The sequence below is a fragment of the Sarcophilus harrisii genome, chromosome 3, assembly GCF_902635505.1.
Source record: "Sarcophilus harrisii chromosome 3, mSarHar1.11, whole genome shotgun sequence".
NCBI lineage: Eukaryota > Metazoa > Chordata > Mammalia > Dasyuromorphia > Dasyuridae > Sarcophilus > Sarcophilus harrisii.
Window position 1 is genome coordinate 10,653,110 of NC_045428.1, and position 25,865 is coordinate 10,678,974.

General features: G+C 44.4%; 1 protein-coding gene across 1 annotated transcript in view; it reads right to left on the reverse strand.

Moving 5' to 3' along the window:
* Positions 1–2,477: 2,477 nt before the first annotated feature.
* Positions 2,478–25,865, reverse strand: part of LOC105750063 (anosmin-1-like) — a 30,856-nt gene continuing 7,468 nt past the window's right edge. Inside the window, exons 2-9 of the mRNA XM_031961108.1 lie at positions 24,030–24,077; positions 11,421–11,557; positions 9,758–10,165; positions 5,195–5,465; positions 4,805–4,940; positions 3,351–3,364; positions 2,787–2,849; positions 2,478–2,636 (exon numbers count right to left, since the gene is read on the reverse strand). Of these exons, the coding sequence (XP_031816968.1) occupies positions 2,478–2,636; positions 2,787–2,849; positions 3,351–3,364; positions 4,805–4,940; positions 5,195–5,465; positions 9,758–10,165; positions 11,421–11,557; positions 24,030–24,077 (1,236 nt within the window). The remainder of the gene's footprint in view (positions 2,637–2,786; positions 2,850–3,350; positions 3,365–4,804; positions 4,941–5,194; positions 5,466–9,757; positions 10,166–11,420; positions 11,558–24,029; positions 24,078–25,865) is intronic.

A 25,865-nucleotide genomic window follows, 5' to 3' on the forward strand; every position in this document is an offset into this window, starting at 1 on the left:
TTGGCGCCAGGGGCTGGGGGCGCTGGGGCACCGGGCACTGGACCTCGGGACGCTCGGGGCGCTGGGGCGCTGGGCCCGCGGGTCCGCAGCCGTGCATCCGTGCGCTAACAACCAGTGGCTGAGTCAGGACTACGGATCTCCCCCTTCCTTATGCAGCTGCGGCCCTGCCTTTCTCGGCCCTCTGGCTCAGCCAAGCGGAGAAGCCCGAGTGGGCCCCTTGGGGCCCAGGCCCGCCTCCGAGCCAGCGATCGCCCCGCAGCGCCGGGGGCTCCCCGTCAGAAAGGCCGCTCCCCCGGGGCGCCGGCAGCGCCATCCAGCCTGGCTTAGTGAGAGACGATCGCGCTCGCCCCTGGCCGTGATTAGGGACCGGGGTTCTAATTCCCCGGCCCGGCCTCGCCGGCTCCTCCCTCCAACTTCCCCGGGCTGGACGCCCCCCCCCGCCCTCCCGGGGCCCAGGCCCCCCGGGGCTACGGCTCCCTCTCCAAGGCCCCGGGGGCCCAAAGGGGGCCGTAACCCTTGTCCCGGCCCAAGCCCCGGCCCGTGGGCCTTTTAAACTGGACTCCCTCAGGTCCCCAGCCCGGGACCCAAAGGGCAGCTTGGCCCCTTGCCCCCCGGGGCCCCTTAATCCCCCGGGGGAACCTCCCCCGTACCCAATTGAGGGAAAAGAGAAAGGCCAGGCTTTGGGAGACGTTCATCCCCAAGGAGAAAAAAGACAGAACGTCCCCACGTGAAAAAAAATTTAGGAGTTTTTGAAAATGTAAAAAGGGGCAGAACCCAGGGAAAAGGAATACAATGCTACCAGTTTGGAAAGGGAAAAATAATGACTGTTAATTAAAGCTTGGAGGGAGATTTGAAAAAGTATTTCTTGCTAAAAAGACAAAACTTTCTGGAGATCCATATTTTGCATAGTTTTTGGTGGACCAACCCCCCTTTTTTTTTTTTTTTTTTTTTTTCAAAGGTTTAAAATCCCTTTTTCTTTTCCCCTAATTTTTTTCCCTCCCTCCCCCTTCCTTTTAAAATTTCTCTCTCAAGGATATTTAGGGTAACAAAAGGATATTGAACAAGAAAAATCATGTTATGTTAAAATACACTTTCTAAAAAAATTATAGTTTCTAAAACAGCAGCCACTTCTCCAACTTGAAGTTCCCAGGTCCCTCCTGGAAAAGTCCTGAGAAGACTTCCTTTCTGGAATCAGTAGCTAAATCCTTGAATATGAAAGTGGGGGTGCGAGGGCAATCCACTTTGAGACTACAGTTTTTCTGCTGAACCATACAGACATTTTCCCAAAGGGGAAAAAGTAGGAAAAAGGTTTTAGGTTCAAGATAATATTGTTTAATATTTCCATTTGAGCTAAAAAAAGAGTTTTTTGATATTCCAGCCAGAATTCTGCTTTCTTTCTATTTCTGCAATAAAATGTGATGGGGAGAGTCTTACTTTTTTTCCCTTTGGCCTGGACAAAGGGGTCAGCAGAGATCAAGAGGGACTGTGGCCAGCACATTTGAAGGTGGGGATGGGCGGGGCAGGCACCTGCTTCCTGAGTGATTCTGGGAAAGCTTGTGGATGACATTAAGAATGGAGAAAAAAAGTGTGTTCTTCACAGACATTCAATCCTGCTTTTTATCCACCAGGTTAAGACTTTGAAAGCAGAGAGACTTGACCTTCAAAAGTGTGTAATCACAGGTGTGTAATCACACCTGTCAAAGGAGATTCCTCTCATAAGCATTTATTAATCACCTAATGTGTGCCAGGCACTGAGCTTGGATTGGGAATACACACACATGCACAGAGATATACACACATACACATGCCCACACACACACACACTTGCCCTCATGGAGCTTACATTCGGCCTTATTTGAAACCACTGGGAACTCCGATTTTTTGTTACCTAAATGAGATGGAGAATAGGAATTATAAGCTTCTTTTTAGACCTAGTTTTAGGAGAGGAAAGCCATCGAGGCTCATAGAGGAAGCGCTCTCCAGGAAACAAAAGGGCTGAGTTGGGAATACCCCAAGTCAGCCTTAATTACTCTACAGATGAGGGCCAGCTGTGAGACGGTGGAATTTAGCTTTAGGAGACAGAAGACCATAAACCTAATCCCACCGTTACCCCCAACATCCTGTGTGACTTGGAAGAAGTTATTTCTCTGTCTGGCTCTCAGCCTTCTCATCTGGAAAATGGGTTGGCTGAGCCAGGCAACTTGCCAATGTTGCCTAGCCTTTGTCCTGGGCATTCTCGGATATCGATTACCTGGATGCTATTGACCGAAGGAGCTAGGCTCCGTGAGCCTGGGAAGAAAAGACCCAGAAAGAAATATTCTGGCCAAGAAAGGGCGCTGGATTTATGCCACCACTTCATGACCCTTGCACCTCTTTGTCCCAAAGTGTAAAATTGGAGGCTGGCCCAGATGCCCCCTACGGGATCGTCTTAAACTCTAATATTTAATACGCTTTCCCATGGGGGGATGGAGGGGGGGCTACTTGGCTCCTGAAACGAGAGCCTTCCAGAAGGGGCTGCCCCTGGAGGGGGTGGGACTGCGGCCCCGCGTCTTCAAACCGTCTGGCTGCCCCTGGGCCAGAGGCGGTCTAACAGGGAGTCTTCGCTTGGACTGCATGGTCACCCAGGTTCCTTCCAGCTAGGGGGGGCAGCGATTGGGTGAAACTGAGCCCTGATCTGCCCCGAGGCTGGCCCGCCGTCACCACATGGTCGGTGTCTCAAGACAGGATCTCAAATTAACAGGGAAGCATTTTTGGGCTGGCCAGAAAGAGAAGGGGAAAACACCTGCGTGAGCCTCTGTGCCCCCCATGGAGCGTGCCCCAGAACCTCGGCCAAGGCGCCGCTCCACCACCTGCGGAAGGAATGGATGAGCCCAGGGATGGTCATCTAAAGGCTGAGGTTGGGGCCCGTTTACGTGTCTGGGGGTATCCCCAGCACTTAGCAAGGTGCCTGGCGCACAGTAGGTGCTTGGGAAGAGCTTGGTGACTGACTGGTCGATTGATGGCTTTTGGCCTCAATCCCCTGCGTTTTTAGGAATTGGAGATTTGGAAGAGATGATGGAGAAAATCAGTTGAGGCCAGGGAGCCAGGTGGTCACTGCTGGGCCCCCTCCCTAGCCAAGCTGGTCGTCAGTCACTGTCCCTGGGGCCTTCAAGTCTGGCCAGCCTATCAGGAGAGAAGGAACGAGCTCACTGGGTGGTCTCCGTTACACATGGGATAACCCAGGGGGTGAGCGGAGCCCCAGACGAGCTCATGGGAAGGTCCCCGGATGGTGGGATTAACACTGAGAGAGACCCGAGTGAGGAAAGGGGGGGGGGTGATTCAGAGCTGAAAGGGAGCCCAAGGCAGTTCACTTCCACTTTGGAAACTGAAGATGGAAAGGGGTTAATGCTTAAGAGCCACAGAGGCAGTTTCACAGGTGGGATTTGAATCCGGGCCCTCTGACTCTGGATCCTGTTGATCCTGTGCGTTACCCCCTCCTGCCTCCCTCCAAGGACAAGGGGAGGCTGGCCCTACAGGCTTGTGCTCCGCTGGGTGAGATCCCGGATCCCAGCTCTGGACTAAAGACCCAGACAAGGAAACCTGGCTCTCCCTGAGGGTCCAGCTGTTGAGGGGAGTGAGAACCTGCCTTGAATTAGGAGGCCCGAATGGGTGTGGCCAACTGGCTAATCTCTCTTTGGCCAGGATCGTCTGCCAGTGAAGTCCCAAGTCCCAGGGAACCCTGGGTAGGGACGAGGATAAAACTGGCAGTGTCCCTCTCTTTTGGGAGCTTAATTTTTTAAAAAAAATCTGGACATAAAAAAGATCTCCAAGCACTTTTTGAGCATCAGAGAGAGAAATAGGTGACAAAGTCTAGTGAACAAGCTGGGGTAAGGAACCCAACAGCAAACCAATAAGGAACTCTCCTTTTCTTTGGTGCTGAGTCACTGGCATTAGTTCCCAGCCCAGGGCTGACTTGGGCTAGCCCCTTGATTGCAGCCTGCCTGACTTACCTCCCACTCCCCTGGGGGGGGGGCTTTACCTTTGGTCACTCTGTGGAGGATCCCCTCAGGGCGGGCCCTTCCTCGCATGCAGGGAACTCATTTGAGGCCTCTGGAGAAGGAAGAGCTCAGATGTGAGTTTGCTGTAGAATCGGGGTCCCCAAGGGGGGGTCCCCTCAAGAGACTGGCCCTGGCTAGAGCTCAATTTGACAGGATTCTTTGTCTCCCCCTTAGCCTGGGAGCTCAATGGTAGGATCTATCTTTGTACCCCCAGTTCTTAGCACGGGACCTGGTGCACAGTAGGGACTCGATAAATGTGGATGGATCGATTGATTAGTGGCTAAAGTCTCATCATTTGTGACCCATCCTGTGATGGAGGAGGGGTCTGTATTTCTCTTATGCTGGGAAGATGGCATGGGGGGGGCAGGATTCAACAGCACACACACATGTGCTCACATACGCATACACTCACACCCCCTCCACACACATTCACACACACACACACACACACACACACACACACACACACACACTCCCAGTCCCCCACCTTCTTGTCGATCCCAGCTTTCACTGGCCCAGAATCCTCCCTGACTCACAATCTCCAGCTCTCTCACTCACGGACCCACTGTTCCTCCCCTATAACCCCCACATCTCCCGGCTCCCGATCCCCCTATTTCTATTTCTCCCTCCCTTCCCTCTGTTTTTGTGCCCCCAAAGTCGGCCCCTGCCATGCTTCCTCCTCGTGCTCCCCCTCCCCGGGCTGGTTCCTAAGCACAGTCAGGATGCCCGCCAGGACCTACAGCAGCCTCCCCGGGCTGCCCCCCTACCTCTGGCTGGCATGACAAGGAGCAGGTGGGACTTGGCGCTCTTGAGGCGTTTCTGGCCCCAAAAGGTGACGGTCTGCACTTGTACCTGGTAGGCAGTGCCGGCCCCCAGTCCATGCAGTTGCACTTCAGGTTTGGCCTATAACAGACATATCAGGACATCTTCAAGACACCTCCCTGCTCCCCCAGGACTGGCCTCGGGGCTCCCCTGGAGCTTCCCAGATTTAACAAGCATCCATTGCACTCCGACACTGAAGAAGGGGAGGCAGAGGATAATGGGCCATCCCGGAGTGTCTTGCTGTTTCCTTCTCCAGTTCATTTTGCACATGAGGAAACTGAGGCAAACAGGGTGAAGTGATTTGCCCAATTTTACCCAGCTAATGAGTGCCTTACCCTTGTGACTCTCTGGCTCCTCAGCTTAGGAGAAGGCTCATGTGCTCCTGGTGTCCAGGGCCTCCAGAGGACCCTGTAGTGATGAACAGCTAGAAGCCCTTCAGGAGGGGGATCCCAGGAAATGACAATGCTGTGAGTCCCAGTACGGCTGGTGGTGATGTTGCCTTTTCTGAGATTCTGGGGGGACCTTGGAGGTAAAGGAACTGCAGATGGGGATGGTGGATGGGAGGGGAACAGGAGAGAAAGAATCAGTATGTGAGCCCCTTTCAGTCAGTCAATCAACTTTTTCATTAATAACAATTTCATTAATTAAGTTTTCATTAAATGCCTACTATGTGCCAGGTAGTATTCTAAGGCCTTTAATCACAAGCCTGATCCTTTGGGAGGACGAAAAAACACTCAAGAATTGAACAAATCTGGTTCTGAGTCTAAATCCAGATGCCCGACGACAGGATGAGCGTGAGGGGCCAGGATTTAGGGGGTGGTAAGAAGGGGTGATACAGCAGAAAGCCCTTTGGGGTAATGTCAGCTCCCAGCTTTGGGGGAGGGTCTCATCTGATACTGACCCTCTGAGCTTGCTTAGTGTCCAGTTAGCTCCCACCCTCAGCCTTGCCATTATCTCACGCCAAGTCAGAGCAGGACTAAGGGTAACAACTCCTAACACTCGATCCCCCAGTTCTCCGAGGGAACAAGTAGAGTTTGAACACGTCCACAATGAGATTGTGCCGGCCACGTATCTCTTTAAAGCGTCACAAATTATCGATTGCCGGCCTTGGCCTCCACTGGGGATTCAGTTCCTTCTGAGTTTGTAGCAAATGTTAGAAACTACCAGTTCACAATAAAACAAAATGTTCTTGGGAACTTCAAGCGACTGGAAACTTTTATCTCTTTGGGATCGTTACTTTTCCTTTAACTCTTGCAGTTTGTGTTCTGACCTCAACATTCCTCTGAAGCTACTCTCCCCCTTGTTAGCCAGGACCTCTGAAGGGCCAAATCCAGGGCTCATTCCTCCGGACCCCTCCAAGGTCTGGGACCCCCTTTTTCTTGACATTATTTGGTGACTATCACCTTCTCTATCTTCCAGCTGCAATTTCATTAGCACCCCTTGGGTGTCCCGTGGGTCTTGCCCTGAGTGCTTTGCTCCTATTTTCCTCTGTGGATTTAATTACCACTCTGGTGCTGATGATTCTCAAGTCTGTCTCTCTGGCCCCAAACTCTCTGTTGACCTTCAATTTTGGGTCTTCATTTGCCCTTCAGACACCCAGAACTTGAACGTAGATATCCGAAACTCGCTATGTCCAAAGTGGAACTCATGGTCTTTCCCCCAAACCCACTATCCTCCACCTTTTCTGTTATCGTTTCTGTTCCAGTCCCCCAGACTCATAACCTGGGATCCATCCTGGATACCTCACTATCTCTCACCTTCCCATCACCCAACATGGCGCCATTTTAGGCTCTGCATCATTTCTTAAATATGCCCCCATCTCTCCTCTCATGCCATCAGCATTCTGGTCCGAGATCTCATCCCCTCGCACCCGGATGAGCCTGCCGTTGGGTCTGCAGCTCCGGGCCATCTTTAGCTCATCTCTTCCTACTCAATAAAGTGGGTCCCTATTTCCTCCAATACAAAATATAAAATCCTCTTTGGTTTTTCAAGGTCTCCATAATCCTGCCTTTTCCTAACTTCCAGTTTTTTTATACCTCACTCCTCATTCCAACTCTTGGCTACCTTCAGATCCCCATAAAATCCACCATCTGAGAAGCCTTTCCTGATTCCCCTTAATGCCAGTCCTCTGTTGCTTATTCCTTGTGAAGCCGGATCTTTTAGTATCCACTGTTTTTATTTCTCCTATTAATAAAACCTTTGAAATTAAGGTTTTTTAACTAGGTTTTACTAATCTTTTTGTTTTTACCCTCAGCCTTGACAATACCTGGTATCAGTGATGATTAATAAAGCTTTTTTCTTTTCTCTTCTTAATCAGCCTATTGAAAATAGGGCTTTGACGAGGTTCACTTTGTTAAACCCAGGTTCCCTTGACAATTCCTTTGGATATCCATCCATCCATTCTCCAATAATTCTTATCCAAAATTACCACTATCCTCTTTATTCATTATCCAGTCAAACCATTCATCATTCCTATCCATTAATTCAAATATTCACCATCTATCCTTTTCATTCATCTATTCATCCATCCATTCATTCATTCATGTATTCAGCTAGCAATCCATCCATCCATCCATCCATTCATCTATACATAATTCATTATCCAACCATTCACTCATATAGCCCTTTATTCATTCCTATATCTAATTATTCACATTCCCTATCCAGCCTTATTCTTCCAAACCGGCACCCTAAAAATAAACCTAAGACATACAAACCACCCATGATTTAAATCAAGGAGGATTAAGAGGTAACTATAACCTAAAAAAAAAGTTCCTCAGGAGGGAAAGGCGGGGGAAACACACTTAGGAGATCAGAAATCACTGGTGCCGGAACCAAATGAGGGTTTGCCTGGTGGAGTCCTACCAAACTCTGAGGCCATGTACTGTTTCCCTCCCACCATCACCTGGAAGTTCCCCAGGCCCCACCGCCGGGAAGGAAAAGTTCCACCCAGGGTGATGCAGGGGTTCACGGGAGTAAGTCAAAGCAGTCCCGGGAGTGAGGGCGGTTCAGCCCTGCTGGACAGGTCTTGGGTCTACCACCCTGGACTGGACGTTTGTTGGGGGTGAAGCCCGTTATGGGGTTCACCTGCCACCTGAACTGGTACCATCTTTTGGCCCTTGGGGCCCTCCATTCAAAAAAAAGCAGGAGAAGTTGAATGTTTTAGCCGCTAAATCATCAGGGATGATGTTTTTGACCAGATTAGAAACTGAGGCCCTTTTTTGGGGGTGAAGGTTTTAAAAGAACCAATATGGGGTTTGATAAAATTATGAGGGGGGACTTTACATCATCCACCAACCATTTAAGGTTGTTGAAAATGAAAGGACAGTTTATTTTGGAATTAAAGTCCCATTGTCCTGCATCTGCCACCCCCCTTAGGATCAATTCATCTCTTCCCTTTGCTATTTGAAATGACATGGGGGCATGGACTATTTCCATAATTTTATAAGATCATTAAGATCTTATTATCTGTCAAGAACTGTGGTAAATTTTAATAATGTCCCCTTCCTTCCTTCCTTCCTTCCTTCCTTCCTTCCTTCCTTCCTTCCTTCCTTCCTTCCCTTTCTCCCTCCCTCCTTTCCCTCCCCCTTCCCTTCCTCCCTCCCTCCCCTCCTCCCTCCCCTTCCTCCTCCTCCTCCTTCCTTCCTTCCTTCCTTCCTTCCTTCCTTCCTTCCTTCCTTCCTCCCTCCCTCCTTTCTCTCTCCCCTTCCTTCCTCCTTCCTTCTTCCTCCCCCCTTCCTTCCTTTCCTTCCTTCCTTCCTTCCTTCCTTCCTTCCTTCCTTCCTTTCCTTTTCTTCTTTCTTTCCCCCCCTCCCCCCCTTCCTAAACTGTTCTTGGGACCATTTCCTAGTTGGGAGTCTGAAAAAAGGGTCCCAAAGCTTCCAGGCCCCTGGGCTTCCCCGGAGCCCGTTTGCCCCTTCATAAAGGGGTTGGAGTTCCGGGGAGTTTCCTTTGGAAACAAGGGGCACCAATCCCTTAAGGGAAACCCATAATCCCTTGAATCCCGCCTTGGGTTTCCCCGTCCCCCACCTGCAGGATGTAGAATAGGGGTTCTTGAAACATGACTTGCAAGAAACCTGAGTCCATTGAAAAAGAATATGGATTTCAGGCTTCGGGGAACCCTGCCAAATTGGAAGAAAGGGTTTATAAAAGGAGGGAAAAAGAAATGGAAGGGGAAAGGGAAAGGAAAAGGGGAAGGAAGGAAAGGGAAGGGAAAAAAAGGGAATGTAAGGGAAAAGAGGAAAGAAAAGGGGAAGGAGGAAAAAGGAGGAAGGAAGGAAGGGGAAAGGAAGGAAGGAAGAAGGAGAAAAGGGAGGAAGGGAAAGGGAGAAGGAGGAGGAAGAGGGATAAAGGAAGAAAGGAAGGAAGAGGAGGGAAGGGAGGAAGGAGAAGGGAGGGAGGAAGGAAAAAAGAAGGGAGGGAGGGGAGGAAGGGGGAAAAGGAGGAAAGAAGGAGGGGAGGAAGAAAGAAGAAGGAAAGGAAGAAAAAAGGAGAGGGGAAAAGGGAAAGGGGGGGGGACCAAGGAGAATACCAAGTGTTTTTAAATAAGAAAGAGAAAGAAAAACAAGTTGATTGAAAATTTATTTTAAAGCTCCAGCCTGTTTTAACAACGGAAATTGGGCAAAAACGGGTGCTCCTTTTGTATTAAAAAAGAAAGTGCACAGAAACAGGCAAAAGGCCCAGTCAGGCTCCTCCACCCTTAGAAGGGGAAAAGGCCTGGGACCCCTTTGGGTTGGGGAACCCAAGAGGAGTGAACCTGGGAAAAAATTTTTGCAAGGTTCACCCAAAAATCACTGAAACCCAGTTGTTCGAATAAAAGAAACAAAAAAAAAACTTGTATAGAAAAAAACAAACTTTCCTCAAAAATGAGAATTCACAAAGTTTTTTGACAGGCTCACTGGCGAGCCTGGGGACTAGGACCCCTCCTCTGCTTCCCCCTCCTCATCCTGCTCCCCTTGAAGTCCCTCTTGCCCATCCATGCCCATCCTCCTTGGCTCCCAAGCTCTGCCTCTACCATGGTATCATTGGCATTTTGCCCCTGCCCTCCCCTAGGCATCTGTGCAAAGTCCCGACAGGCTCTGGAGTGCCAGTTTTTACCTCTGTTCATGTTGTCTGGGGCCTGGCAGGTGTGCCCGCAAGCATTGGAGCAGCATTTCCTACTCCCTGGACATTCACGATCCACGCTGCAGCTCTGCACACAGGCGGCAGCAAAGCCGGACGCCCTGGCTGAGGGCGGGCAATCTCCTTGCTTAACGGTCTGCAGGGTCCTCAAGAACTGGCAGCTGGTCAGGCACTCGTGTTGAGTCTGCGGAAGAACGTGCCAGCTTAAATGAGGGTTAAAGGGAGAAATCCATTCAGGTACATGAATATTTGTTAAGGGATCAGTGTGTGAAAGCCCTTCTGCTTCATGCCGGAGACCAAGAAAAAGAGTGAGAGTCTCTGGAAGGGAGATCCTAGGAGCAGGGCACTCTGGGGGATACGGGTACCATCTTGTACTAATGAGAGGCCCAAGGCATTCACAAAACTGACAGTTGAAAGAGGTCTTAGGATCATGGTTTGATTGTGCAGAGCACAGTGCTTAGCACCTATATGATACTTAATAAATGATTGTTGACTCAATTCAATTGGTAGGATTTTTAATTTCTTTATTTCTTGGTCTAAGTGGCAGATTTGGAAGAAGAAGCCATCAATCTAGGGCTAGATTTTGTTTCATTTTGGTTTTGTTTTGTTTTTAAGTCTGTGGTTCTTCATTTCTAGTACTTAATCCCCTTATTAATGTGTGGGAGAATTTATTTTATTTTATTTATTTATTATTTATTTTTATTTTCTTGTGTGGGAGAATTTAAATGATTTTCCTTTGAATAGTTGAGGGCTCAGAAAAAATCTTTGCCATATTTGACCTGTTCACCCATGCTTAGAAAACTAATGCATGAGATGTAAAAAAATTCTTCCCTCTCTCCCTCTTAGCTAATGATCTAGCTGGCACCATTTCTGGCTGTGCCTGCAATAAATTTTTCCATGGTAAAAGTTCCTTCCTCCCCCTCACCTCGATTCCTCAGTTAATCACAAAAAGTCATGACATTTTTATTGACTCAATCCATCCACCAAAAGTATAACCTTAGCTATGGTTTTCTTTCAGATTGAGAGGATTATAAGACTTGGGCTATTGAGTATGGCAAATGACACTACTTAGGAGATGTCTTATCATGGCTTGATATATCCGGGTCCTTATATTAGAATTTCAGTTGGTCCAATGGTGAGCTCAGTCAAGCGCTGAACCAGATTGGTGGGGAAAAGGTGGTGCATATCAGTCAAGTTTCCCAGTTATGGAATATGTTTTGGGGGAGAAGTCTCAGTTTCTCTCAGTCTCCCTCCCTCTCTTCCCTGACCCTGTCTCTCCAAATCTGTCTCTCTAAGTTTTTCCCCTCTTTTTTCTCTGTTACTTTGCCTCCAAACCATTGACCTTGCTATCAGAAAGATTGAACACAGGATGGATAAATACAGACAGAGGCACAGATTTATTTCAGGCATAAATAAGAAAAAACTGGTGCTGGTACAGCTCAGCAGCTATAATTCCCAAAGACAGAAAAACTCCCCATCCAGAGGTCGGTGGAAAGGAGAAAGGACAGAATTACCGCACATAACTCCCAACATTGTATTTTCAGGGCATCCCCCACAGCTCTGCATGGCTTCAGACACTGCAAAAGTCAAATGAAAGGATTCTCATCAACAATCCATCTTTCATTCCTCCTCTTTCTATCCCCCACCCTTGTCCTAAGGCTTCGGGCTACGGGGTCTGGCTGTCCCTCTGGCCTGTGCCTCATTGATCAAATCCAACAGAGACATGGGAAACTGGGTAAGATGCTATCTGGAGTGGGCCACAAGTCAGAGGGGTGTGTGTGTGTGTGTGTGTGTGTGTGTGTGACTTACATACACAAAGAGCAGTAATTTTTTACTCGACTTTGAGTGTATGTGTAGCTGAAAGGGAGGTTTGGTCAGGTTTTGAAAGTGAATAAATTATTTTCTTTGTCAGAATTATATTTATACACAAATGGACTCCATCTCATTGTGTCAATCTTTTTCTCTCTCCCCCTACTCTCTCCTTCTTTCTCTCCCTCCCTCTCCTCTCTCTCTGTCTCTCCATCTCTGTCTCTCTCTCTGTATCTGTCTCTCCAATCATTGATAGCTACTATGGGGTAGAAAAGATCTGGGTTCATATTCAGAGGAAGGTAATAGAGCTAAAAAAAAAAGCTATTCCTTTTTCATTGAGAAATGTCAAATGGTTGCAAACACAAAAAGAATTCTTGGAAGACCTTAAAAGGGATTTTAAAAATCAAATTAGAGAAAACAAGGAAAAGTTAGGGAAAAAAAGAGCAATCCAGGAAAATTGTGCAAAGAAAATCAACTAGTTTGAAAGAGAGAATAAAAAACTTAAGGAAGAAAATAATTCCTTGAAAACTGGAATTGGTCAAAGGAAAGCTAATTACATTCTAAGTCACTAGTAAATAATAAAACAAAATTAAAAAAAAGAAAAAGTAGAAGAAAATGTGAAACATCTCATCAGAAAAGCAACTGATCTGGAGAAAAGATTGAGGTGACAATATAAAAATAGTGAGACTACCTGAAATTACAGTAAAAAAGAATCTTGACACAATCCTATAAGAAAATATCAAGGAAAATTTCCCTGAAGGTCTAGAATAAGAAGGTACAGTAGAAATAGGAAAAAATCTATTCATCACTACCTGAAAGAGATCCCAGGAGGAAAACTTACAGGAATATCATAGCCATGTTTCAAAACTTTTAGGAGAAAATGTTGGCAGCAACAAGAAAAAAAATATCATGGAGCTATAACAAGACCTAATAGCTACTATGTTGAAGGTCTATAGATCTTGAAATACTATATTTTGTAGAGCAAAAGATATGCGCCTTATCAGGATAACTTACTTAGTAAAGTTAAGTGTAATCCTGATTGAAAAAATAGATATTTAATGAATTGAAAGATTTCCAGATATTTGTGACAAAACCAGCAGAGCTTAAGGGAAAATTCAACATAAAACATCAAAGAAAAAAAATTAGGTGAACATTAAAGACCAATTATACAGAATTCAATAAGGTCAAACTGTTTACTTTTTATATGTGAAAAATATTATCAGTATTTTTATTATTGTCATCATTACTTGAGTACTTGGAAAGGCTGAGCTAATTATGATGGGGTGCATCTAAAGTAATAAGGAAAGATAAAAACCCCTCTTCACAAAATTAATAGGGAAGATAAAACAGGAATAAAAATTATCTCATACAAATGAGGTACAAAAGGAAAAACTGATAGGGAGGAGTATGGTAGTACAGGAACCATATTCTCAGTGGGAATAGGTTAAAGAGGGAACAACATAATATATCTAGAAGGATATGAAGTCTAAATTCAAGAAGAAATAAGGGGTTAAGGGGATAGGGGAGAGAGGATAATAGAGAGATTCTTGGAAGGGTTAGTAGGTTAAAGAGTGGGAGGGCAACATATTAGATAGAAGTAAAGCAGAGGAGTGAAGAGAGAGAGGAACAGGGTCAGAAGGACAGTGAGAAAAATAGGAAGGAGGAAAATACAACAAGTAATTATATCTTAGAATGTGAATGGGATGAATTTACCCATAAAATGGAAACTGATAGCAGATTAACATTTTGAACTCAACAATATGTTGTTTTCAGGAAATGCTATAAAAATGAGAGATATACACAAAGATAAAAAAGGTCAGGAATAGAATTTGTTATATAAAAAATCAGGGGTGTTAATCATAATCTTAAACAAAGTTAAAGCTAAAATAAATTTAATCAAAAGAGAAAAATAGGAAAACTACACATTAGCAATATTACTCCATATTGTTTTAGACCATTTAAAAGAACTAGGAAATATAAAATACCTGAGAGTGTACCTGTCAAGACAGAAACAGGAATTATATGAACATAAAAATAAAACACTTTTTATACAAATATAATCAGATCTAAAGAATTGAAGCAATATTTACTGTTTATGATAGGTAAAGTCAATATAAAATTACAATTTTAACTAACTATTTATTTATTCAATTCCATTACTCAATTAAATTACTAAAAAATATCTTTCTGAGTTAGAAAAAAAATAACAACAAAGTTCATTTGGAAGAACAAAAGGTCAGGAACTTCAAAGAAACCAGGGGAAAAAAGATATAACAGAAGCAGATTCGGTAGTATCAGACCTTAAATTATATTAAAAGGTGGGAGTATTGTTGAACTGTACACTGGATAATTTTGACTATTTGAAGTTTGAACTTTCTTGTATAAATAAAACTTGTGCAGCAAAGAATAAAAGGAATGCAGAGAACTGAGAAAGACTTTCATAGACAATCTCTCAGATAGACTGTGATTGGGTTGAAATATTGTTATGGTATAGGAAATGATGAGCTGGTTGATTCAGAAAGATCTAGAATTGTGAAGGAAGATGCTATCTATCTTTAGAAAAACAAATGACAAGTGGAAATAAGCATTCCTACACATATGTATGTGAATATATATGTGTATATATGTGTATGTTTATAGATATCTATCTATATGTTTATATACACATATCTGTGTTTAATTGTAATCTTCTTCAGGGTAGGGAAAAATAAAGCAAAAAGTGTCCAGAGGAGAACAAAAGAAAATCTACCAGGAAGCAAAGAAAAGCTGGCAGCTTTAGAAACAATGTGTAATATTTATTATATAGGCTTTCTTGAAATGGAAGCTTATTCCTTTATATTTAATCCTTTTTTATGTTCTGTCTCATGCATGCCACTTTTTATTCTTTTCTTCTTTTCTCATTTTCTATTTAAATTAAATTAAAAAAATTTACAGAAGAAGAAGATAGAAGAGGAAGAGAAGGAAGAGGAAGATAGGAAGAGGAGAAGGAGGAAAAGAAAAAATAGGAGAAGAAGTAGAAGGAGGAGAAGAAAGAGGAGGAGGAGGAGGAGAAGAAGAAGGAGGAGGAAGAGGAAGAAGAGGAAAAAGAAGAGAAGAAGGAGAAGGAGGAGGAGGAGGAGGAGGAGGAGGAGAAGAAGAAGAAGAAGAAGAAGAAAAGGAAGAGAAGGAGGAGGAGGAGCAAACTTTGACTGTTTCTAGACTTTTGTGGTGACCTTGTGAGTTCAAGAAATTCAGAGAGTTTAAGTCCTTATAGTCAGAGCTGAATGATGCAAAGCAGGAGCTTCCACCAACAAAAGGTTGGCCCAAGCCTGGGCCACTTCACTAAAGGACAAGTACTGGAGGTTGTTTGGAAGGTGCAGAGAAAAGGGAAAACAAGAGGTCTAAGAGGGAACTCCAGAAATTGCTTGCTGTTTAGCTGATTTTTAGTAGCAATCTCCCAAAGGGATATAAAGGAAGTTAAAAACTACCCCTTGTTTAGTTTGTCTCACTATCGAGGCCCATTTGTTTTCTGTTTACAACTTTTGTGTGTGGGAAATAATAGCCTTCCCATATTTGATTTCTATCACCCAATGAATATTTTTCTTCTTATCCAGTTTGAACCCAAACCTAGGGCTCATCCCTGAATTAGAAGTTTAATGAGCTGAAGAGTTAGAAAAAAGGAAGTCTAATCTCCCTCTATCGGAGGGCAGACTCCCCAAGGATTGAACCCAGTTGGACAACATGTGTGGGTACAGAACAGAGAGGCCCCTTAGAGAGAGTATAAGAACAAAGCGTATATGGACCTCCCAATGGTTTCACTCATGTTAGGAGTTATTGCACAGATTTTATGTTCCTTGTTCTTAATTTTAAAAGCAAATGAAAAAGAATGTTTTTCATATTATCCCCTTTTCCTAGTAAAATATAAGCCTCAACTATTCAGCTGCTATTTTTTACAGATTTTATTTATTTTCATTTTTAAAAATTTTTTCAGTTGCTTTTATCCTTCAGTTGGATAAAGAATCTCTTCCCTCTTTTACATTCTCTGTCATATAACATTGGAGGCTGATGTTCAGATGACTGATCTCATTCACAGAAAGATTTTCACTAATCTAATAGCAAAAATAATAATGATAGTTACAGCTAACATTTACTTAGCACATTAAAGTTTGGAGAACCCTCTACCCCTGCCATTTCATTGAATCTTCTCATCTATCCTGGGAGGGAGATGCTATTACTACCATTGAAGCACAGGGTGATTAAATGATTTGCCTAGAGGGACACAGGATGCAAACTTGGGTCTTTCTAGTCCCTTATTCTCCCTGCTGTTCCATCTAGAAGTACTCACTGCACTGTTCTTACTTCTCTGATTTTACCATGATGACATCTTCATATTTCCTGGGGTAATTTAGTGTTTGCAAAGTGTTTTTCACCGGGGTCTTAGGAAGTAGGGAGGCATCTATTATTCTCCCAGGCTTTTTAGGGGAGAAAATAAAAACTTAGAGAGCTAGTAATGGAGCAGGATTGGATTTAGATCTCCTGACTCTTGAGTCCAGTGGGCTCCGTCTACAATGCCATGATCAAGACAAGAAAGGATTCTACTGCACTTTGAAAATGTCTTTGTCATTGTTGTGTAGATTGAAACTAGATTGTAACTCAGAAGTCATGGAGTCTGACCTCCCCATTTTACAAATGGGGAAACTGAGGCCCAAGTGACGTCTCTAGAGTTACAGAGATAAAAAATGTCTGAGGCAGGATTTGAAGCCATATCTTCTTGATCCTAGTTGGTAGCCCCTTGCTAGAGCAGCGGCTGAATCCTGCTTCGTTTCCTGCCTATCACATGGCAATGCAATGGCGGTTGCGAGTCCAGCTCCGTTGGCCTCTGTCTTGAGGAAGTGGTTTACATTTTTTTCAGGTTCTCTAATGCTCTCCCTTGGTTTGGAAAGACATAATTAGATGGTGTAGATCATCCTGACTCCCTGAATTTCTCTGTGAAAACAAAACAATAACAAAATCCCAAGCCATCGAGCATGGGTTACATTTCTGTTACAGCATTTGCAAGAAAGCTTTGTTTGAAAGGCTCACACAAAACTAAAAGGCAGGAGTCTGAGGTTGGGAGTGGGAGGTCATGCTGTAGTCCCTAACAGGGAGGACCACGGACAGCCATCCAAGGCTTCCTCGACACATCCCGTCCACAACACAAACCCATTTATTTTTATCTCCCAAGGTTAGAAGAGCCTGTTATATTCTTACCTGGGGACAAGAGGGAGAGCCTGTAAGGAGGGAGAGAGGGGAGGCAGGGAAATGTAGTTCTTTCCCAGAACATGTGGGCACAAGATGCTCTGTTGTGATGAGAGAGACTTCCCTTTTTCCTCGGCCCCCACCTTCCGATCTACTTCAGTGTGGTTCTCCAGTAGGCATTCTGGGAAGGGTGGGGTCTTCTCTACTCCCCTCCATTCTCAATGATTCATGCAATGATCCAGTTCGTCGATTATTTTGTCCTTCAGTTTCCCTTCCTTCTCTTCCTGCCTGTCTTGTTCCTAAAGGGCTGGCCAGAATCTTCTAGCACTCATTCCAGCATCAACCTAAGGCACTGGCCCTCACCCTTTTGTGGTCTCGCATCCCAAGCAGTGAGCAGTCCGAGCACTCACTCCCAACGTGGCTCAGCTTACTTATTTATAAGTAACGCCCCTGGGGTGCTGTGCTAGTACTTATGTATACACTGAAAGCATTAGATCAATGCCAGCTATTCTTGTATCACAAAACTTAATACAGAGATGGAAAGGAAAAAGGAAGATAAAGGTAAAATTTAAGCCTAGAGGCAGTAGGGAGGCACTGGAGTGTACTGAGTTGCTTATTATTAGTTTGTTTCTTGATTCTCTGGACTATTCCATCTCTAGCTGCCTGCTATGGCTGGATATCCCTGTGGTCCTGCTGCCCCCTTCTCTGGAGAACGAGCCCCCGCCCAGAATCTCCATTCGAGTGCCCAGGCTATTTAATCGATGTGACCCTTCACGGAGGTCTCCCTTCCCCTGGCTGCTCCCCTCCCCACTTTTCAGCTCCCATTGAAGTGTTGCCTCTTTCTATTGTAGGGACTGGCAGATGGATAGGAAACGGACATTTATTAAGCACTTGTTATGTACCAGGTCCTAAGCTAAGCATGGAGGAGATGAATCCAAGCAAGCAAGTGTAAGGCAGGAAGAGCACTCAAAATGGAGCTAAAAATCAGGTCGGGAAGAAGCTCCTGGTATTGGGGCTGGTGGGAAAGTTCTGAAAGACAGAAATACAACTTGGAGATGAGTGGAGCTGAACTCTTCCCCCCAAATGGGAAGGGGGACCCCACAATGAAAGAAGAGGACCAGCAGGATGAAGGGAAACTTCAGGGGGAGGAGACTTCAGGGAAGGGTGGATGTTTCAGAGGGAAGAGACCCTGGGTGCTGAGCAAAGTTCCAGGGTGAAATTGCCACCGAGGACTGGGGCTTTGGGGTTCAGAAAGCACAAGGTTCTTTCTTTTCCCTTATATTTGTATTTCTAGCCCTTGGTCCAGAGCTGGGCATACAGTAAGTGCTTAATAAATAAATTATTTTTGATTTTTTGCTGAGGCAACTGGGGCTAAGTAACTTGCCCAGGGTCACACAGCTAGCAAGTGTTAAGTGTTTGAGGTCAGATTTGAATGCAGGTCCTCCTAACTTCAGGGCTGGTGCTCTATCTACTGCACCACCCAGCTGCCCCAGTGAATGCTTAATAAATGGTCTGCTGACCTATTTATGTATCTATTATCAGTGTATCTATGTATGCCTCTATGTATCATCCATGTATCTATATTCCTGAATCTATGTATCTATATTACATATCTATTATTAGATTACATATAACATAGATTACATCTATGTATCCATGTATTTGTCATCTCTCTCATGTATTCATATGTCTATTATTTATCCAAGTATGTCACCTGTCACCCATCTACTTTCATGTATGTGTGTATCATTTAATCTATGTATTATCTATGTATTTATCCTTATATCGGTCTGTTACCTCTCTCTGTCTCTCTCTGTGTCTCTGTTTTTCTTGTCTCTGTCTGCCTGTCTGTCTCTCACATAGGGGAGTGACATGGTCAGCCCTGAACTTTAGGGAAGTCACTTTGGTAGCTGTGGAAGAGGGAGAGCCACTAACAAGTCACCCTAATGGTCCGGCCTGACCAAGATAATGACTGTCTGGTTGTTGTTGGCCCTTTGTTCTCAAAAAGGACCATGGGATCAGGGAGGTGAAGCCGTGACATGCAGGCGAGTTGGATTGAAGTGAGGGAGGGCTGGGCAAGGCCGCCTGCCTCACTTTCCCCTCCAGAGCCATCTGGATCACTGACTGGGTGAGTAGAGAGGAGAGGACATAGAGAGAGATGGGAGACAGCAGAGACAATATTTGGCCACTAGTTTGATTTATGAGATGAGAGAGAGTGAAGAATCCAAGGTGATGTTGGGCTTATGAACTTGGCTGACTGGAAGGTCTTTGGCAACCTTGATAATAAGATGCAAGTTTGAGTTGGGATGAGTATTGGGAGTAAGACAGTAAAAGGCGATCTCATACATATGGCAAATCCACCGAGTGGTTCATGTCGACTCACCCCATGGGATCGCCTCTGTCTTACCTAAAATGAAAAGGAGGAGATGGGTCTCCTCCCATGAGTCACAGCTCGCCCTACAAAGGACGCTGGGTATGTTGGTGGTCAGGGTGAAACATGGGGATAAGTTTCCTTTGCAGCCACTGGTGTGGTACCCCTAGTTGTAATTGTCCGAAGTATGTAGAAGAAGAAGGGTGGGAACTTGTGCTGGAGATGGAGGGTGTGGAGTGAGAGAAAACCAGTGTTACAACCAGTTTCTAAGTTGAGCTGGACAAGCCCCATGATTTGTCATCATGGGAAGGGTAACACGTTATCCATCTCCCCACCATTGCTTCCGACTCGGGAAACCAGTGTTAACTTTGTAATATTTGGCAATTCAATTCAATTAGGTTCAGTTTAGTTCAATTCAATTCAAGAAGTATTTATTAAACTACCATTATTCTAGGCAGACTATCGAACTCTAGACATACAAAGACAGAAAAGGAAATCGTCCCTACCCTCAAGAAGCTCCTTCTTGTAAGTACAACTCATCCAAAGGGGAGTTAATAAAGTAATTTGGAGCAGCCAGTCCCAACCACACGGGAGTCACGAAAGGTCTTCTAGAAGGAGGTAGCATCTGAATGAAGCTTTGAAGGCAGCTAAAGTTTCTAAGATAGGAAGCTAAGGAGGGAGAGCAGTATAGGCAGGGGGACAGTCTATGTGAAAACATGGTGGAGAGAGACACTGTCGTGTACAGTGAAAAGAATGGAGGCTGAGTTGCTTGAAAATATGGGGGAGACTGGCTGCTGTGCTACCGTGTGCCAGAAACTTATAGATGGGGACAGGATGCAGCAGGGAGACGTCCCATATGACAGAGGGACTCCTAGTCCTAAAGGAAGTCATGGCCAAGATACTCACAGGACCAGAAGCTGGGCATGGTGTGCCATGATGGATATAGACCTACTGAAGGATGGCTTCCATCTCTCTGCTCCCATGGTTTTGAGCACAGTCCAGATCTTTATGATTTTTTTTTAACCTGGATTATTGCTATAGCATTTCAAGTGGTCTCCCTGCCTCTGGCCTCTCCCTTCCTTCCCCATCCTTCCTTTACCCAGCTGTTAAAAACAATCTTGCCCAAGTCTGACTGGGTCATTGTCCTCCTCATAAGCCTTGAGTGTCTCTTCCTTGCCTCTTGGATAAATCCAAACCCAATGGACCACCATGACCAGAGAACAAGAGAGAAGAGCTGAGAGCTGAGTCTCAGCTCTGGGGTCTCCCCACCCTTCTCCTAACTGGATGCTCCCTGGGGTCCCCTTCAGATGTGCTCACTGGCTATCTTTTAGAGCACTCCTTTAGGCTGCCAGTTTTTCCATTTCACATAAAATTATGGTAACTCATGAATATTTGTGTCCCATGTAGACTGTGGCCGCCTCTGGAGATGCAAACGGGCATCTTTGGACGATTGGTTCTGCAGGATCTAATTGGATGGGAAGTTTCCTTTTCAGCTTGGTGGCAAGAGCTCTTCTCAGGGGCACGATACGCTCTAATGAGTAATTTGTGCAGTTGGATAAACCTAATAGGCAGAGCTTTAAATGGATCTTTTGGGGCGGTGGGAGAGGAGAAGTTCTGTTTCTAAACTAAGGTACCTACTGCTGTGTGAACCAATGGGACATGGCTTGAATGGGATGGCTCAATCCCTCATCCCTCCCATTTTCAGCAGAGAGATCCAGGGGGGTTTCCTTTCAAAGCCTCATTCTAGCCCAACTTTATAAACATGTCACGGATGAGACAGCAAAGCTCTGGGGTTTCTTCTCCGTCCCTGGTGGTCTTTAGTTGGGAAAGAGGTTTCCCAGCCATCAGCAGTTTTCATCACTGATCTGGAGACAGGCAGCCTTCCAGCTTCTTAAAGTCTGGGACTAAATTTGCATTTGCCTTCTTTTCTGAAATGCAGAATGTTTATTCCACTCTTCCAGTGCAAAGAAAGTCAGGCTTGAAGAGTGAGTCCAGTGGAAAATTCCCATCCCCGTCTTGTTTCTTCCTCTCTTTCAAACACACTCCTCAAAGGAGAACCACAGAACCGCAGAAGGCTGGAGATGGAAAGAAGCAGCCAACCGGTCGAACTCATTTGAAAGTGGAGGAAGTTTAGGCCTGGGGAATTTATGTGATTTGTAGAAATGGAGCCAGAACCCAAGTCTCCTGACTATGATGCCCATGCTCGTGTGCTCATGGGAAGTCCTTGGGTTAGGGAAGTAGAATAAGGGAATTGACTGTAGTGCATGGGCCCTCACCAGATATTTTAGACAAAATGGCAGCCACGCTCTGTGAAATTATCGATGAGATTCTCGAAATAAAATCAACATTCACTGATGCTTGGTGACTTCAGTGAAAAGGAAAGGAAAAGTGAGGATGGGGGGAATATAGGGGCAAGAAGGTTCAGGAGAAAAATGAGAAGTCCTCCCCCTCGATGATGAACTCTTTTGAGAACCAGAAATTCATGGGTTCTAGGGTGGGCGAGGACAAAATATCATCACAAAGAAGGAAACTGCTACAGCTGAACGGAGGATAGAGCTTGTTATGCACATGGGAGATATTCCTGCATTGGCTGTCTCAGCAATCAGCTCCAGTCAGGCATCAGTGCTAAAATCCAAATTTAAAGTAAACAAGAAATGGCTCCCTATGCCCTCCAGGGTCATAACCTGACTCCCTTCACACACTTACAGACTTTTTTTTTTTTTCTTTTTTGGTTAAAGCAATTGGGATTGTAACTTCCCCAGGATCACACAGTTAAGAAGTGTTAAGTGTCTGAGACTAGATTTGAACTCAGGTCCTCCTGATTTCAGGCCTGGTGCTCTATCCACTAGCCACCGAGCTGCCCCATTTCCAATCTTTTTAAACACTCCCTCCAGCTATACTGATCTACTTGCTACTCAGCCTCCTATTTCCAGATCTTTTCATCACCATCATCAAACTTGCCCAGGGTTTTCCTCCTCAGTTTTGCCTCATAAAGTCCCTGTTTCCTTCAAAGCTCAGCTTAAACCTCATCCTCTGGTTGTACTCCCTGCCAAAATGTATATCCATTTTCTATAGTCTTTTATACATATGGCACACCCAGTCACGTAGGTATTCCGACTTTCAGGCCAGGGTGCTTCCCCTAAAACTAGGCTGGCCATTTAACTTCTTTATGCGTGACAGGAGCTTCTGGGTCTCTGCCAGTTCTAAATGTTCAGGGACTCCTGGCAGGGGCTTAGGACATTCGCCAAGAAAGGTGACTTGTCCAAGAACCATCCGGGAAACTCGGAGTCTGTCTTAAGTTAAAATCAGATCTGCATCAAATTTTATTTAATAAGAACTTTGGGACTCTCGAAACTCTCAGCTTTGAAATGTCAACAGCATACTTGAGGGTCTCTGCTCTCCTTGATGTGTTTGCACGCCTCTTGCAAACATCCCGGCAAGACACATGGGTGCTGAGAAGTGCTGCCGTCTTCCCACGCTATTAATCAAAGCGGCAACGCGAACACAGGATCCTCATTATTAAGAACATTCCTTGCTGTTAAAAAAATGCAACTCAGCATTCTGGGGAAACCAATGTGGTCCTAAAAGCCACAAGTCACATGGAGGAGGATTATATTCCTCCAGAATCCAGAGTGGCACCCAGGGAAGGTGCAGACAGCCTGACACTTTTCCGGGCTAAATAACATGGGTGGCTAATTGGCCTGTTGGCTGAATTCTGGAGACCCTTGGATTTCCCTCTGCTTCTTGGGGCTGGCGCACCTAGAAGGAACTTGTCAGAGTCAGAGCACCTGGAAGTCGGGAAGAGCCACATCTCTTGTGATGTTTTCAAATGCATTAAATAAAATACATGGAATTACTTTGATTGAAGTGATACTGAGAAAACAAATCTGTAGACTTCAAGTTAAGAAGACTTGACCTAAATGATTTTTTGCGGCTCTTTCTAGCTCTAAATCTAACAATCCCATGATGAAACAGGGCTAATTAAACACATAGGGCAGTCTTAACAGGTTTTTCCTATCATGTCTCCTTGGGCTATCAGTCTGGTGACATCAATGGACCTTTCTCAGAATCATGTTTTGAAATGCATAAAATAAGATACTAAAGGTTGTGAAAAAATTACCAAAATGTAGCATTAAATAAAAAGTTTGTGGACCTCAGATTAAGAACTATAGAAGGTGCTTAATAAATGCATTTTGATTGACTGATTTCCACTACTCCAGAACAAGCCACATTTCTAATTTAGTAGAGAACACCGAGGGTAAAATGTCACTCAAAGATAAAACAGATGTTTGAGTCTGTGGATACAACTCCTCAATTTCTTCCTGATCTATGTGCAAGTGACAAAAGATGGAAGTGTGAGTGACCCCTATGTTCCCTTGATGTCAGTGCTTTCCCTTTTTTATTTTTTAATTTTCTTTTTCTTTTTTTCTTTTCTTTTTCTTTTTTGTTTTGTTTTGTACTTTCCCTTTCTTGAAGAAAATGCTCTTTTGTACTTAAGGAGTAAAGCTGGAACTAGGATGGCCAATGCAAGCATGTAGATCATGGCTTCATCTTTCCCTGAAGGGGAAAAGTGGTGGAAAGCAGGAAACAGGGGGAGAAGAGGCAGGAAGCTGGTACCCAGAGAAGCATAGTACTGGGGAAGAGCTGCTCACCTGAGAACATCTTCGGTTGTTACTGCACCAGGTCAGAATCTCATTGTTCTAGATGGAAAAGAGAATAAGAAATGAACCAGAATTAGTCCCAATGTGCTGCGGGAACTGAGGGCATCAGGTCCCGGGAGATTAGCATGGAGCCACGATCTACATTTCTGCACTGGCCCATCACTACCTTTTCCCTTGAAAAGATCTGGCCAAGAAGCCAGCAGAAGACAAGGACAGCCTCCAGAAACCAGCCTTCATGTGGAGAAGATGAGGAAGACAGAGGAAGAAGGGAAGGGGACCCCTTAGAGTCTGGGTACCTGGTTGTGAATCCAGTTCTGACGCTCACTTGCTCTGTGACTTTGGGGAGGTCACAGCCTCTCTGGGCTATAAGAGGAGGGGAATGGATTAGAAGGGGTCTGAGGTTCTTCTTCTCTACATATCTGTGGCTCCTATCATTGACTTTACCTTCCTGAGAATGTTTTCTCATCCATAAAATGGAGATAATATAGCCACTTCACAGGACTGTTAATAGCAAAATCTGGCTTTGACATAGGGTTTAAAGTTGGCAAAGCACAGTGGAACAAATATCTCATTTAATCCTCACTACACCCCTGGGAGGTGCTTTTTATTATATGGGTTACTAGATGCCATCATGGTTGGAGTGCTGAACCCAGAGTTACCAACACCGGAGTTCAGATCCAGCTTCAGATACTTAGCTGTGTGAATCTGGGCAAGTCACTTACCCTATTTGCCTCAGTTACCTCAACTGTAAAATGGGGGTCATAATAGCACCTCTCTCTCAGGGTTGATGTAAGGATCAAATGAGGTAATACTTGTAAAGCACTTAGCTCAATGCCTGAGCCCATAGCAATTGCTATATAAATAGTTATTATTATTAATTTCTCAGGGATGTTGTGGAAACCAAAAAAACAAAATATTTACAAGGCACTTAACTCAGTGTCTGCACAAAGCAAGTACTATATAAATGTCAGTTATTATTATTCTCATTTTACAAATGAGGAAATTGAGGCAGTGAATTGACTTGCCCCGCTAGGAAGTATTTGAGATTGAATTTAAACTCAGGTCTTTTTTTGTAATTTTTTTTTTTTTAGTTTTTAACTTAAATACAAAATGAGAAAAGGGAAAAATTCTATGTACATAGCAGACCATAAGAGAGGAGGTAACATAAAATAATAAATTTCCATTTCAAGAAAAGCTATATTAAAAATACTACACATTGTTTTCAAAGCTGCCCAACTTTTCTTTGCTTCCTTGTTGATTTTCTTTTGCTCTCTGCTGTGTAATTTTTATTTTATCCCCCCCACCAAGAAGACTAAGATTAAGCATAGGTATATATATATATATATATATATATATATATATATATACATACCCACACACACACATTGATAGATGTATGCACACACACAAATACACACACACACACACACACATATATATGACTGCACTATATTATTTCTACTTGTAATCTATTTCTCTGAAAGTGGATAGCATCTTCTTTCAGAAGTCCCCATCTTTCCGTTTTTCTCAATCAGCAAGCTCATCATTTCCACAGTATATTCCGCAGTAATATTCCAACCTAATTACATTCTGTCTCAGAGCTCATCTACCTCCCTCTTCCAATTTCCTGCATTCATTCTATTCTTGGCTATATAGGTCTTATTTATATAAGAAAGTTTTAACCTAAGATAATTGAAATTATTCATTTTATGCTTCAATAATGATCTCCCCTTATACCTTATAATATTGTTTAAGGTCTGATAATTGCCGATTCTACTTCCTTTACATCTCCCCTGCCCCTTCTTTTAAGTTTCTGACCTTTTGTTC